Here is a 14,345-nt window from a genome sequence, read left to right on the forward strand (position 1 = left end):
TGCGGTGGCTGGGAAGTTCCATGGGGTAGGGCCCCTAGAGCTGGAGTCGTTACTGTGTGCTGTTCCCCTGCAGCGTGATCCGGCTCATAATGCAGTACTTGAAGGAGAACAGCCTCCACCGAGCCCTCGCCACCCTTCAGGAGGAAACTACCGTGTCTCTCAACACTGTGGACAGCATTGAGAGCTTTGTGGCCGACATCAACAGTGGGCATTGGGACACGGTGTTGCAAGCCATACAGTCACTGAAGCTGCCCGACAAGACCCTCATTGATCTCTACGAGCAGGTGAGTGAGCGCAGGCTGCATATGGACTTTTCTGGTCTGGGTGGAAGCCACTCTCCGGAGTTTCCGTTTGCCCTTTGATGATGCAGATGCTTGTCTCTTGATGCAGGTTGTGCTGGAGTTGATTGAGCTCCGGGAACTAGGTGCTGCCAGGTCTCTCCTGAGGCAAACAGATCCTATGATCATGCTAAAACAAACTCAGCCAGAGCGGTACATCCACCTCGAAAATCTTCTGGCCAGATCTTACTTTGATCCTCGTGAGGTATGTTATGCTCTTCCTAGAGTCCTCGCAATCCTCTCTTGTGTGACCCTTAGCATTGCGCCAAGTTGCTAATGTCTTACAGCAACCTTTCTTTTTTTTCTGTTTGGGGAGTGAAAACGTGCAGTTTCCCAGTTTGATATTTTTTCATGTTTTAGGAAGTGTTTAGGAAATTATGTGTAACATTTGATCACGACGCAGCAGAGCCGTGATTTTGAGTTACACTGCAGGTGGTAGTTTGGAGATTTACACCTGTGTCCTGCTTTTCTTTTCTTGTTACATATGCAGAGGAAAATGTACAATTTTCAAGTAAAATTGCTGTGTAATAACAAGGCATTATTTCTGATTGACTACATCAATCTGATCTTTTTAGTGAGTGTGTTGCAGTCACGGGAAAATTTTGTTGATTAAAGTGGGTAGGTGTTTGTTTAAGCTGTAGAGTTAACACTGACCAATCAAGGTAATTAAAGTAGGTAATAATTAAGTAGTTATAATAAGTACTTAGAGGAGGTAAGTACCATATTCAAGAGAAGAATAGTTGCGATAAGAATTAAACAGTAGCATGCAGGATAATAGCTGTGGTCAGACAATCATAACAGTAGGCCATAACTTTTCTTTTCTCTCCATGTTGAAATTATAAAATTATATAGGGGTAGGCTTTTGAAATAATTCAATGTCTTATATGGCATGATGGTGAGAAACCAGTCAAGGTAAAGGGCAAATTAAAAGGCGGTCATTTTATGCATGCTTGTGAAATTTCGCTTTGTTAAAAATGTATAAATAGGCTGTGAAAATGTGTGGGTGTAGGAGCACAATTAGAGGAGCTAGTCTCTGTGTTTCCCCACACTGCAATAAAGAAGTGCCTGCTTATCTGCAACTGCGTAGATAAGTTTTATTGTTGTGATTGCTACCCCCATAGCCCAAATGTTTCATGGGTTGGTACTAAAGAGAAGGCCCCTTTTGAAGGCCTGATAAAAAAAATAATCTGGAAGGGCTTCAATTCAGAATAATGGATGTTTTGATGGAAAATAGTTTAGAAGAATCACTTCATAAAAGAACTTCTCTGTAGGCATACCCAGATGGAAGCAGCAAAGAAAAGCGGAGAGCTGCTATTGCACAAGCTTTGGCTGGAGAAGTCAGTGTGGTACCTCCATCTCGTCTTATGGCGTTGTTGGGACAGGTAGTTGTTAATGATATTTTAGTCACTATGTCAGTTTTTGTATATCTCTGCTGCGTAAAACTGTTGTAGTTGATGCTCCAACCCCATAAAAGTAAAGCTCAAATATTGTATATTTACATGCAATATAGTTAAAAAATTGTATTTTCTCCATGTGACAAGGATTTAGTTAGCACTCCAGCAGTTAGATTTCTTCCTATAGAAGAAATACTAGGCTCATAGAAAATATTATTTTCAAAGTGCATATTAACACAAACTGTTGTTGTTGCAACTCTTTTTTGCTCATCAGAATGTATTCATTTATACTTTATGCAGACAATATTTAATGTATTTTGCTGTTTTGTGGCTTACATCTTACTTTTTAAGCTTGTGATGAGTAAGTTCTGTCAGCATAATGGGGTTGTCCTGTGACTGAAGGCAGCTCTCTGTTGAAAAGGTTTTATAAGATTCTGTCTTTTGAATGAGTTCACTTGTGCCTTCCAAGAAAGCTCATGTGTAACTTTTAATTTTAAGGTATGCCGTTCTAGGCAAATAGACAACAAATTGGGTAATTTAAATTAACACAAGATTGAACTTGCACTGCTTACTGAAGGTAGAATGATAAGAGTGGACCTGAGTCATTCTTACTTTGAAAAGCCATCTGTGGACAATGTCTTGTTCTCTTTGTGGTCATGAGTTAGGAAGCATAATTTGAGAAGTCTTGTTTTGAGTAATTGCAGTGTATTGTCTCACACTATATAGGTGTACAAGAAACTATTGCTGTATTGTGTTAATCAGAGGGAAGTTTTGATGAGGAGGATGTGTGTTGACTGATACCTAACTGTATGGCTTTCAACTCCTCAAAAGGCACTGAAATGGCAGCAGCATCAGGGTCTGCTTCCTCCTGGTATGACAATTGACTTGTTCAGAGGCAAAGCAGCTGTGAAAGATGTGGAAGAAGAAAAGTTCCCCACACAGCTGAGCAGACATATTAAGGTGATGTTGTGTATGCTTTTATGTTTGTTACTGCTGCTTGTTCCTTCCTGGGGTTTATGTTGGGAGATAAGAGTAAAGCTTATTAATTCTTCTGTTCTCTCTTTTGCAAGTAATTTCCCTCTTTCTCTCTGTTATTAGCTTTTTTTGTTTGTTTGGTTTGGTTTTTAACTTCTTTGCCAAGCTTTATCTGATCAGGAAACTTTTCATGAGAGTCTGAAATGATGTCCCTTAACAAAATTGAGTGCTCATGTTATTTGTGAATATGATAAATGTATTAGTAGTTTATTTAACTTCATGGGTCAGAATCATTTAGTTTTCACAAGTGGTTTGCTTAGTCTTCTTTATGTGTGCAAGGAAATACTCATGTCTTAAACTTCTGTGTGTGCATATTAGCTCCTGTGAACCACTTAAATTTTGATTGTGAACTACTACATACCAGGTCTGCTAATGTGACCAGTGTCTCCTTTTTAAAGACTTTAGCATACAGATTACAAAAGAGAAATAAAACTGTGCTGTAATGGCGTAATTGTCCTGCAGCACCCACAGTACAGAATAGGCAGTTTTCTCCTGTGAAGGCATTTCAACTTCACCAACCAGTTCTGTACAGTGAGAAGTGTTAGCTCACTGTAGTAGCTCTGCTGGGTCTAACAAGGAGCAGAAGAGAATGTTTTTAGGAAGTAATGAGTTGGAACTTATGCAATAAATTTGTTGTGTCCAGTATCAACTTGGTAAATTTTTTTTAATTCTACCTTGGTTTTTTGCTGGTACTGATCTTAGATTTTTGTACTGGTTAATGAAAACTTTTCTATATGCAGTTGTCATGATCTCTTGTATTTAAAAATTAAAAACTATAAAATTTGTATGTAAAAAAATACCAAACATTCTCTGACAAAATTTAACTGGAGTACCGTCATTCTAAATGAACAACTTGTACTACAGAAATTTCTGAAGTCTGCTGGGGCATATTTTGGGTACTGGAAAGGTGTTTAACTTACACAATTCACTGCAAAAACAAAAATATGGAGAAAATGAACTGACTTGCTGTTGTAAGTATGGAATGTTTAATTTAAGTTTCACAGATATTACCAGATCAAAAAGAGGTGATTGATTGTTTTTTGAAGTGCTAATATCTAAGTATTGACAGGTTTTTTATTTTTGTACCCTAACATTAAATTTGTGAATGCATACCTCTAGAAATAACTGTATTTTTGCCACCAAAATAAGACTACAACTTTGTTTTAATGAGCTGCTTCTTTTAACTTGGTTTCTAAGCTTAATTTATATTTTCTATAAAACAGTTTGGACAAAAGTCACATGTGGAGTGTGCTCGGTTTTCCCCGGATGGACAGTATCTGGTGACTGGTTCTGTTGATGGTTTCATTGAAGTGTGGAACTTCACTACTGGAAAGATTAGGAAGGTAAATTGTGCCTTATTGGACATTAATAGTTTATTGGCCAGAGCACATGGTTTTGTTCTTTGAGGTTACAGTTGGTTTGTTTTCATTTCTCATTTGTGAATCTGAAAAGGATGTCTGCTTGGGTGATTCAGATACTGGTCTGGAATTATTTTCATGTGTTTAATTGTCTGATTTGTAATAGACTTCTCTCTGTGATGACATGGGTTTTTTTACCTTTCTGGATCATCGTTGTTGCCTACTGGTGACAGTAGCACTTACCTGTTACCATAAGGCTGTGAGATCTGCTTGATGATAGGTTATAGAATAGAACTAAAGTTAAAACTACTGGTACTTTTGCACTTTGCCTTAAAGTATGTTTCATTGCATTCACTGTTTTGACTGGCAGATCTTCTGCTTTCATTTAGGATCTGAAGTACCAGGCACAAGATAATTTTATGATGATGGATGATGCAGTGCTGTGCATGTGCTTCAGCAGAGATACAGAAATGTTAGCAACTGGAGCACAAGATGGAAAGATCAAGGTATAGTATGTTGGTAGAGGTGGTGACCAGACAGATTCACTTGCTGTTGCAATAATGTTCCAATTCCTTGTAGAACCAATGAACCTTAGTGTGACTCAGAAACAGACACATATTGGCGCTGTGATCTTATAACAAAGTAACCACCTCTATTTCATTTGCTGTTTCTATTCCAGGTGTGGAAAATCCAGAGTGGTCAGTGTCTGAGAAGATTTGAACGAGCACACAGTAAAGGTGTTACATGCCTCAGTTTCTCTAAAGACAGCAGCCAAATTCTTAGTGCTTCTTTTGATCAGACAATCAGGTAAATAAACTGAGAATGTGTGAGCTACAGTGCACGAGAAAAGAAACCAGAATTTTCTCTTCAAGCAATTAAAATTTTGAGAATAGATTTATTTGACCTGGGATTTGATCCTTTTGCATTGAATTTTAATACTAATAGGAGAGCATGCCTGCTGAGGGTTGGACAGGAACAATTTGAAAGTTTGACCTTTCACTTTACTTAAGTTGCATTATTCCAGGGCTAGGGGCCAAGTACTTCCTCTGATCTATTATGCAAGGTACGTGTAAAGGACATTTTCTTTCTGGGAGACTCTTAGCTTAAGAAACAGTTGTATCAGCCTTCAAAGGTAACGCTTTTTTATAATAAGCTTAGGGTAACGAAGATCTGAGGATAACAGGATGATGACATTTTTTGAAGCAGCTTAAACAGCCTTATCATACTCACTAGTCTTAACAGGTGACCTGAGAGTAGTTGGTTCCATCCAGTTTATCTTCCTTGTGAAGCAGTATCGTGGGCTTTTCTCTTTCTGCTATCTAAAATACTCTGGGACAGGCTTTAACTGTTTTGGTGTGCATCTTCTCTACTTTCCTCTGATAGCTGCTAATAGAGCAACATTTCCAAAAGTGCTTGGGAATCTCAATTAGCAATTGTCAGGTCTCTTCTGTGGGCTTGAATAATGGTCTCTGTGTCCCTCTCAGCTGCATTTGGGTGAGTGGAGATAAGGTGCATTCCTACACATTCAGGAGCAATCACTTTGCATTGTGTTGCTGCTCCCTAAGCCATACATTGCCAGCCCTTATCATAAAAGGATTCTTGTTCCAGATCACACTCTGAATGCATCTCTAATCCCAGCCACCAGAGCCTCTTCTTTCTCTCTTGGATCCAGAGAGTTCCCTTTAGACTGGGAACAAGTGGAAGAAGGATACAAATGTTTTCTGGGTACCTATTCTTCGTAGCAGTCTGATATGGAATACCTGAGATCCACCCCTGGATCCAGCCAGGCTGATTGAACCTAAGACCTTCAAAAGCAGGAGTTGCAATTTGTATCTGAAATGCAGTACAGCCTTTCCTGTGCTGTAGGGTGCAGTTTTTTGATCTGGATGTTTCTTAATATGTGCATGGTGTATAAGGGAATGCTGAGAGAGCTGGGCCTGATCAGGCTGGAAAAAGAAGGCTGAGAAGGGACCTAGTTGTCTCATCTAGAGGCAGTCATAGATAAGACAGTGTCAGACTCTTCTCAAGTGCACAGTTCCTACAAGGGACAACTTCTTGGAAGTGAAATTGTCATTGTATATAAGGAAAAACTTACCTTTTTTTCCCTTTAGAAAGAAGCAGTGCTTGGACCAATGCTGAGAGTTGAGTCAGGCTATTGGGGGCGTGTATCTCAACCGTTGAAGACTTTCAGACTTTAAGTTGAACAAGACCATGAGTGACTTGGACGTTAACATTGCTTTGAGGAGAGCAGTACAGTAGAGGTCTTCTGAGCTCTCTTCCAGCCAAAGTTATTGTGATTCTTTGACATGTACCACTGGTTTGGACTCTTTGTTAGAGAAGAATTATCTGGCCAGATGTTTTATATGTTTATGCTGGAAAAAGAAAAGAGATAAAAATCTTACAGTCAAGAAAAAAGAGCCATAGGTAGAGGATCATTTTTTCACTTCCAAAAGATAATTCCCATTTCTCCAGGCTGTCCCGGTAGTTGTACTTTTGGGCATGGGATTTCTTTCATTTCTCATGCAAACCATCCCTTGGGTTTTTTTAATTAATCTATGTAGTTCAATTTCCCAGTGTCTGTGGCATTCCTTTTGGGCAGTGAAACTCTTCATGATATTGAAGGCCTACAAACTGAGATCTTGGAAGCCCAGGGATGGAGATTGAGTCTACAAACTTCAGAGCTGCTTTGGTGCGCAGTCCAGTTAGTGTGGTTTAGCAGGCTTAGTGTGTCAGCTCAGTTACAGCAGTGGAATATGACACATGTCTGCAGAAAATCCAAGGAAATACATCTCTCTTAATGTTGTAAAGCTAAACTGAACAAACTCGGCATTATCTGACACTTTCCGTGTGCTAAGACTTACATACATAAAGTTAATACATCAGTTAATCTGTTAAGCAACAACATGATAAAGCAATGGATTGTTGTGGGACAGATGTGAAGATGGTTAGGCTTGTGTCAGTGCTCTAAGAAAGCTCAAGTGTCTGTGTAAAACAGACTAGGCATAAATTATAAAATAGTTTAGTTTAGAAGGTACCTCTAGAGGTCTCTAGTACATATATATGCTTCTCAAAGCACAACCAACCTTTCAGTTAGGAGAGCTTGCTCAGGGCTTTGTCCAGCTGAGTTCTCAAAATCTTCATGGCTGGAGACCGCACTGCTTCTCTTGGCATCTGTCCCAGGGCAGTTTCCTTTTCCATCAGATAAGATGTTTTGTTTTGTTTCATTTTTTTTCCTTTGTAATGTGCCATTTGCCTCTTGTCCTTTAGATGTACACCTCTGAGAAAAATCTGACTCCATTTATTCTGTAAAAATTTGTTAGGTAGTGATGTTAACAGGTTATATCTTTTCAGGTGTTCAGTAAGGACTTATATATCCTTTTCCCTGTGTTTTCCCCTTTCTTTTCTTTTTGTTTCACCTTTCTCCCCCCCCCCTTTTTTTTAAAGGACCACTGCAGAGTGGATAATTGTAACTTTTAATACTAGCAAATAGTCACAAAAATTCTCAAACTCTGTTCTAAACTAAGTTACCAGATGGGCAGCAACCTCATCATACCCTTGTTCCTGCAGCTCTTAGCATCTGGAAAACGTTAGTGTAGTGCAGTAATTCTGATCCTGCACCTATTACGTGTCTTGTTACTGAGTGGAATGTGCTTACTGCTGAGTATATTTGGTTTGTGACAAAGCTCTTCTGTTGCTATGCAGACACTTTGCTGCAGTTAAAAGCAGCTTAGATCAGTTTTATCTAGTTGGCAGTTATTTTTCTTCTTTGAGGTTATTCTGATTTACTCAGTAATTTGTTAAATTTTTTTGTCTACAAGGAAGACAGCAGTTAGATGCCCCTGAACTTTCATTTCTCTGAGCTGGACACATCCAGCCCTATCAGCCTCTCTTCATGCATCATATGGTCCAGCCTTCTGGCCATCTTAGTGGCCCCTTAGTGGGGATCCAAAACCGGACTCAGACCTCCAGAGGTGGCCGCACCTCTGACAAGTAGGCAGGAACCTCGATCTGCAGAGTGTGCGCCTCCTAATGCATCTGGTGTGTGGCTGAGTTTCCTCAATGCTGCAGCACACTGCTGGCCTTCGTTTTGTTGTCCCCAAGGCCTGCCAGGTCATTTGCTGCAGACCTCCTCTGCAGTCCATCAGCCCCCAACTGATTCTGGTGCCTGATGTAGCTCTGCAACAATCTGCCCTCAACATCATGAGGTTTCTCGGTCTATCTGCCTGGTTTGTCAAGGTGTACCACCTTCCTTATCTGTCTTTTTCAAAGTTGAGTTGCAGGATAGGGAACTTAATTGTGAACCGTTGATCTGGTGCTTGATGACTGTATATGTTTTATGTTAAATTGAATAGGATTATGTAATATGTTTAACAGCTTTAGGTTCTTGCCTGTACTGTAAAACCCAGTGGTACCAGTGGTACTGCTTTAGATAAGAAATGTGTGGATCTGGAGGCAACTGCACAGTGAACAGGCATTACAAAACACCTTAATGAGATATGTTAATCTGTGTAAATCTTGGTATATATTAACTATAGCATAAGCATTTTAATTGAAGTTACGTAATGTTGGATGTTGAATCAAGGACAGCAAGCTTCAAATGGAATAAGGAATTTATTCTCAAGGCTTCAGACTTCTGCTTGAAAACTATTCTGTAGCCAGTAGATACTGCAATTTAAGGCTGAAACAGATTAGCAATTTCCATTTAGATGACTGAGCAAACTCTTTGCAAACTCTGTACAGTAAGAGGCAATTGCAACAGCTTGCAAAAGAGAAAAGTTCTGGCTAAGTGTAAGGAAAGAATTTTTCTTAATTCAACTGGACAAGGCCTTGGTCAAGGCGCTGAGCAAGCTGACCTCACTTACAGCTGAATCTGTTTGACTAGAGACTTCCAAACATAATTTTAGAATTTCTGTTTTTGTCAGCTTAATAGTTTTCTCGTAATCCTGTCTTCTAATATGTATGGTGTATATTACGTACAGATCCTTGAGGCTGAAGGTTGATGGTATTTCCCTCAGCTTTTCACAGGAACACATAATGTCTCTGATGAAAGGGGGTTGTGATAAAGACTTACGGCTTGCAGATTTTTATCACTTTTTATTGTTGCCTACTAAAAGTGCCTCAGATTTAAAATATGACGAAGCCAGAGGGTGGTTCAGACTACCTCAGTTGCTCACTCAGTTGTGACCTCTGTTGTGTGACAGGATTCATGGTTTAAAATCTGGGAAAACCTTAAAGGAATTCCGCGGTCATTCTTCCTTTGTCAATGAAGCTACTTTTACCCAGGATGGCCACTACATTATCAGTGCATCCTCTGATGGCACAGTGAAGGTAAGATAGCATTTAGTCTTTATAAATAACACTTTCAGACTCTATGCTTGTAGTAGCTTATTTGTTACAACTGCTGCAGTCATTGGAGAAGGACTTGGGGTCAGCTGCAATAATGTCTTACTTCTTGTAACCTGTAGATTTTGCTTTACTATAGATTGGTGTAAATGAGAATATTGATTTTTATTTTATTTTTTTTTGTAAATGAGAATACTGATAGATTTTGCTCATATTAAATGAAGCGTTACCTCAAACTTGCATTCTTTGTTAGACTGTCTCAATCGTGGAATATCTTAAGAAGGTTGTATCTTTAATTTTGGTTGTACTAGTATGTAAATAGAAAAAATATTCCACAAATGGTGAGTTACATTTTATTTAAATTTTAAACAAGCAGATCCTTTTCCTGTTTCTAAACAGCTAGAACAGCGTGGTGGTGAGCCTGAAGCAGCTCTAAGCTGGGACATCTCCCCCACTGATATCAGTGAGGCTTTTCTTTTTCAGTGACTTTCTTGTCTGCCTTCTGTAAGGCAAATTGCATGTGCAGAGGCTAAAACTAGAAAGCAAGTCTGGACTCACCCCTCAGGGAATATGCTTAATGAAAGGGAGCCAGGCTCAATTTGGGTAATGGGAATTCACTTTCATTTCAGCTGTAGTGAAATTGTTCGTGGTGTCCACACTTCAAAATAGAAGTGATAATTTGTTTTTTTCTAAATCTGCTTTAAGTTACAATTGTTGGAATTAACATTTCCCTTCACAAGCCTCAGAATACCTGAATCCTGTATCCTGAATAAGCTCATTGTTAAATAATTTTTTTAAAGCTAATTTGTTTTACATTTATTTTTCATAATAGGTTTGGAATGTGAAGACGACCGAGTGTTCAAACACTTTCAAGTCTCTTGGCAGCACTGCTGGGACAGACATTACTGTGAACAGCGTCATTTTGCTGCCGAAAAACCCGGAACACTTTGTCGTCTGCAATAGATCAAATACGGTCGTCATTATGAATATGCAAGGACAAGTATGTGATCTTACTAGTGCCCTTTCAAGTCTCTCTCTCACTAAGTTTAAGAATATAACCTAGCTGTGGGTTAAACTTGTTTTCTCCAGATTGCTTTCATAATGAACTATTCTGTACCCAGGTTATAGAACAGCTTGACTTGCAGAAAGCAATTGCAGCTATGGAGAGATCCTGTGTTCTAAACAGACCTAGTACTGCTTAAGTATTTTTACCCTGAACATAGTAGTGATGTGCTGCATTTTAATCCTGCTAAATATTTTTTTGGGGGTATCTTTACAGATTGTAAGAAGTTTTAGCTCTGGTAAGAGAGAAGGTGGTGACTTTGTCTGCTGTGCGCTTTCACCTCGCGGTGAATGGATCTACTGTGTTGGTGAAGATTTTGTGCTCTATTGCTTTAGCACAGTGACCGGCAAGCTGGAGAGAACTCTGACTGTAAGTTCATAGCTTTGAGCTTTTCCAGAGTTATAAACACAAGGATGATTTAAGTCTTCATCATTTATGAAGTCCATAAGGAGACATCTGTAAGTAGAAGTCTTGTACCAAGGAGTCCTTCACCTCTAGCACCCATGATTGGTAACAAACACATTCCAGAACACTTAGCTGCAGAATGTATTTAGGGTTTTTTTTAGAACCATTCTAATTTTAGAAGTTATGAAAATGTTTTCCTGTCAAGCCAAGGTGAATTAGTTCAGGCTTATTTGAACTAGAGCATGTCTTGGTGTGGACTCTAGGTGATGGAGAATCTGACTAAGCGGTCAGATTTATTTAAGGCTTAAGTTCACCTTGGATTAAAATAAAGAGGAGTAACAGCTTGAATGTCTAATTTAATGGGGAGCACTTGGATGTCATGGATTTCAGTGGAAGTAAACCTTCACGGAACCTTCCCTTGCCCAGCAAAAAGTAGCTGCTATGTCACAAAAATTGTTTGCAACTGGAACTTAATATTGAGGTATGTGTTCCTCTGCTTTGGCTGTATGCACAAAGCATGTTAAAAGTCAGTCCAGCTTTTCTCTAGCTCTTGCTTGAAGAGACTTGAATGTGCTAAAGGACGAATCTCCTGATGCATCCTTCTGCTTGTTCTCTAGGTCCATGAAAAAGATGTCATTGGCATTGCTCATCACCCCCACCAGAACCTGATTGCCACTTACAGTGAAGATGGCCTCCTCAAGCTCTGGAAGCCATAGCTTGATTTTACAATGAGCTATGAAGTGTGCCTGTTTGTTGCAGGTTATTGATGTTTATGCTTTGACAAGGTCTAACTGCACAGAATGTGATATTTGCTCAGTTTTCAATTCAAGTTTCCAGAGAATTACATTTAACTAAAGTTAGGTAGATTGATGCTTAAATATAGCATCAGTTAATTTCAGATATTTCATTTTTAGCAGAATAGCTGAAGCAACTTCAGTGAGAGTGTTTTTTCTGTCTCCTGAGGTCTCTACTCTTCCTACCGTGTTTATAAAAGTTCAATGAGCAAGGAACTATACACACTTATCAGTGGTTGCTGACTTCCTAGAATGCAGTAAAACACTTTTAAAATTTGAGCTAATTATGTGGAATGGGAAAGCTGTCACTTGTTCACTGCTGAAACAAAGGCACAGTTTTCCTGGAATGCAGATGAGACTACTCTGTCCTCAACTTGAAGGCAGAGGCCTTTGTAGTCCAATAGGTTTTGCTGTGTTCAATTTTCACTGTATTTTTTTCAAATTATACATATTGTCACACATCTTCCTCAGGATGAAACTATTCTTCCCCATCTCCCAGCATTTCCTGCTATAAACCTGCTTGATGTGGCAGTGAGATGCTGTTTTGGTTTTTCTGTTTTGTGTTTTTTTCCTTTGTTTTTTTGTGGATTTTTGGTTTTAGTTGAGGGGTTTTTTTGTGTGGTGGTGGTGTCTGTTTTTACTTTTGGGGATGTTTCATTTTGGTTTTTCTTTTGTTTTACAACACTTCCAGGCTAAAAGGCTATTACCTGGGTCCTCTTCCTTTAAGTGCATAATGTCTTCAGACCAGTTTTAACTGAAGCAGGCCTCAGGGGATCAATATTTTAAAACATGCAAAAGCTGGTTTACATAGGCTGAGCTCTTAGTGCTGTGATGCTGCACATGCTGCAGTTGTTCTGTTTTTATCCCATTTACTCAGTTTAGCTTCCTGTTTTCCCAAAAGGGCATGACACACTTCAGCTTTAAACAATTATTTTTAAGATTTTTTTTTTTATTTTACAGACCTGCATACCTAGGTAAGGTGATACTTGGGTCTCATACTATGATAAAAAGAAACTTTCAGGCTTTTCAGTTTGAAGCAGAAGATGACTCTGTTTGAGATCCTGACTAATGCACAGTGTTGTGAATGTACACCAGAATTTTCTAAAGTCTGACCATGGTTTTTATAGGATGCAGCAAAAAATGAGGTTTTGTCTAATGATGAGACAGACACCTGTAGATTTGAATCTGCCTCACTGTTTTCTGTCCTCATCTCCTGTAGAATGCTTTCCTGCCACAGTAATCTTTCAAACAGTAGTGATGTCTCTGAGTTAATAAATTAGTTCCAATTTAAATAACAGCATTATTTTTTTCAGCTGAAGGGCTTGATCGTAATGCAAGTATTGGTTGTCAGGTGGTGCCTGACTCTTCAGCACTGACTGGTGCACTTTTAATTGGTCTATATTCACAACGGTCTAAGAAAATGCAGAAAAAAATCAGCTTAACCTCTCATAGCACTCCTTGTTTACTACAGCTGTAGTGTTTAGTTTTATATTTAGGTGTAATTTTTTAATTCCTAAGTTGTTTTCTACTTCCATAGATATGGCAATAAATTTATTTTTAGATAGCAAAAAGTGATTATTTTTCCTGCTTGAAATACCACTGGCGTGTCAGAAACATTTGACAGTAATACATGATTGAAGATCCAGAAGATCTTCACAAAATATTTCTAATATTACCTGTCATTCATTTTCCCTTCACATTACACAGAACTGCTAATCCTCAATGTAGACTATATCTTACATTGTTCTTTAAAAAAAAAAGTAGTTGTAGCAAATAAAACTCTCAGAATCCTGAGTGTTTAAAGATTGAAATGAATCCGTTCTCTACCTTTGAGAAAATCTGGCATTTCTTTGACTTTTTATTTAAGAGTTTTAGAGTTTATTGTATCAAGTACTGAAGACAAAAAATTGTAATGTTCTAGCGCTTGTGAGAGGGCAATGGTAGAACTTTCCTCCTGGGCTGTAGCTGTAATTTGTAAAATACCTGTCAGTTGGCACAAAAGTGCAATGATAGTCTTGAAAATGTTAATTCTTTTCTAACATAATGTAATTTTTTTTAATGCAAATGTTAATTTTTAAAATGTAATCTAGGAAGACATTTTTCCCTGGACAGTCAGCCAGGTGTTACGCCACTTACCTGTATGTAAGACTTGAACAAGGCAACATCTAGTGCTTCAACTAATAATAAAATAAAGCATTGTTCACCCATGTGCCTCACTTTATTCTTGAATTATTTTGGTTGGAGCTGACAAGTTCTATCATACATAGAGGAGTGTAAAATGCTTGGTATGGGGAGTGGGTGGGTGCCACTGGGTGAGGTGGCAACCATCGCTAGATCCATATCTGGTGTTACCTGGATGCCTGGAGGAGTGTGACATGAGGCAGAGGCCTCATGGTCCCAGTCCCCCATTGTGTCGAGGCAGCGATCTTCTAAGTGAAAATATACTGTTAGAGAGACAATGGGAGGACTGTGTCAGAGAATTAGAGAAACAGTCAGAGGTCCGCGAGAATGAACTGCTTTTGAGTAAAAATGAACTGTTAGAGAGACTGTTTCTTGCAGCAGCAGAAAGGGAGAGGAAATTGCTGGAGAGGGTGAATAGGTTGCTTGACCAAATG

General features: G+C 38.9%; 1 protein-coding gene across 1 annotated transcript; it reads left to right on the plus strand.

The window, feature by feature from the left end:
• Positions 1-80: 80 nt before the first annotated feature.
• Positions 81-11,869, plus strand: SMU1 (smu-1 suppressor of mec-8 and unc-52 homolog (C. elegans)). Its single transcript, XM_010191104.1, has 11 exons — positions 81-284; positions 391-543; positions 1,610-1,720; positions 2,564-2,692; positions 3,991-4,110; positions 4,515-4,631; positions 4,805-4,932; positions 9,327-9,453; positions 10,301-10,468; positions 10,748-10,900; positions 11,554-11,869. Exons 1-11 carry the CDS (start codon positions 90-92, stop codon positions 11,650-11,652), a joined length of 1,500 nt encoding a protein of 499 aa, XP_010189406.1. The 5' UTR covers positions 81-89; the 3' UTR covers positions 11,653-11,869.
• The last annotated feature ends 2,476 nt before the right edge of the window (positions 11,870-14,345 follow it).

The sequence above is a fragment of the Mesitornis unicolor genome, unplaced genomic scaffold, assembly GCF_000695765.1.
Source record: "Mesitornis unicolor isolate BGI_N332 unplaced genomic scaffold, ASM69576v1 scaffold39388, whole genome shotgun sequence".
NCBI lineage: Eukaryota > Metazoa > Chordata > Aves > Mesitornithiformes > Mesitornithidae > Mesitornis > Mesitornis unicolor.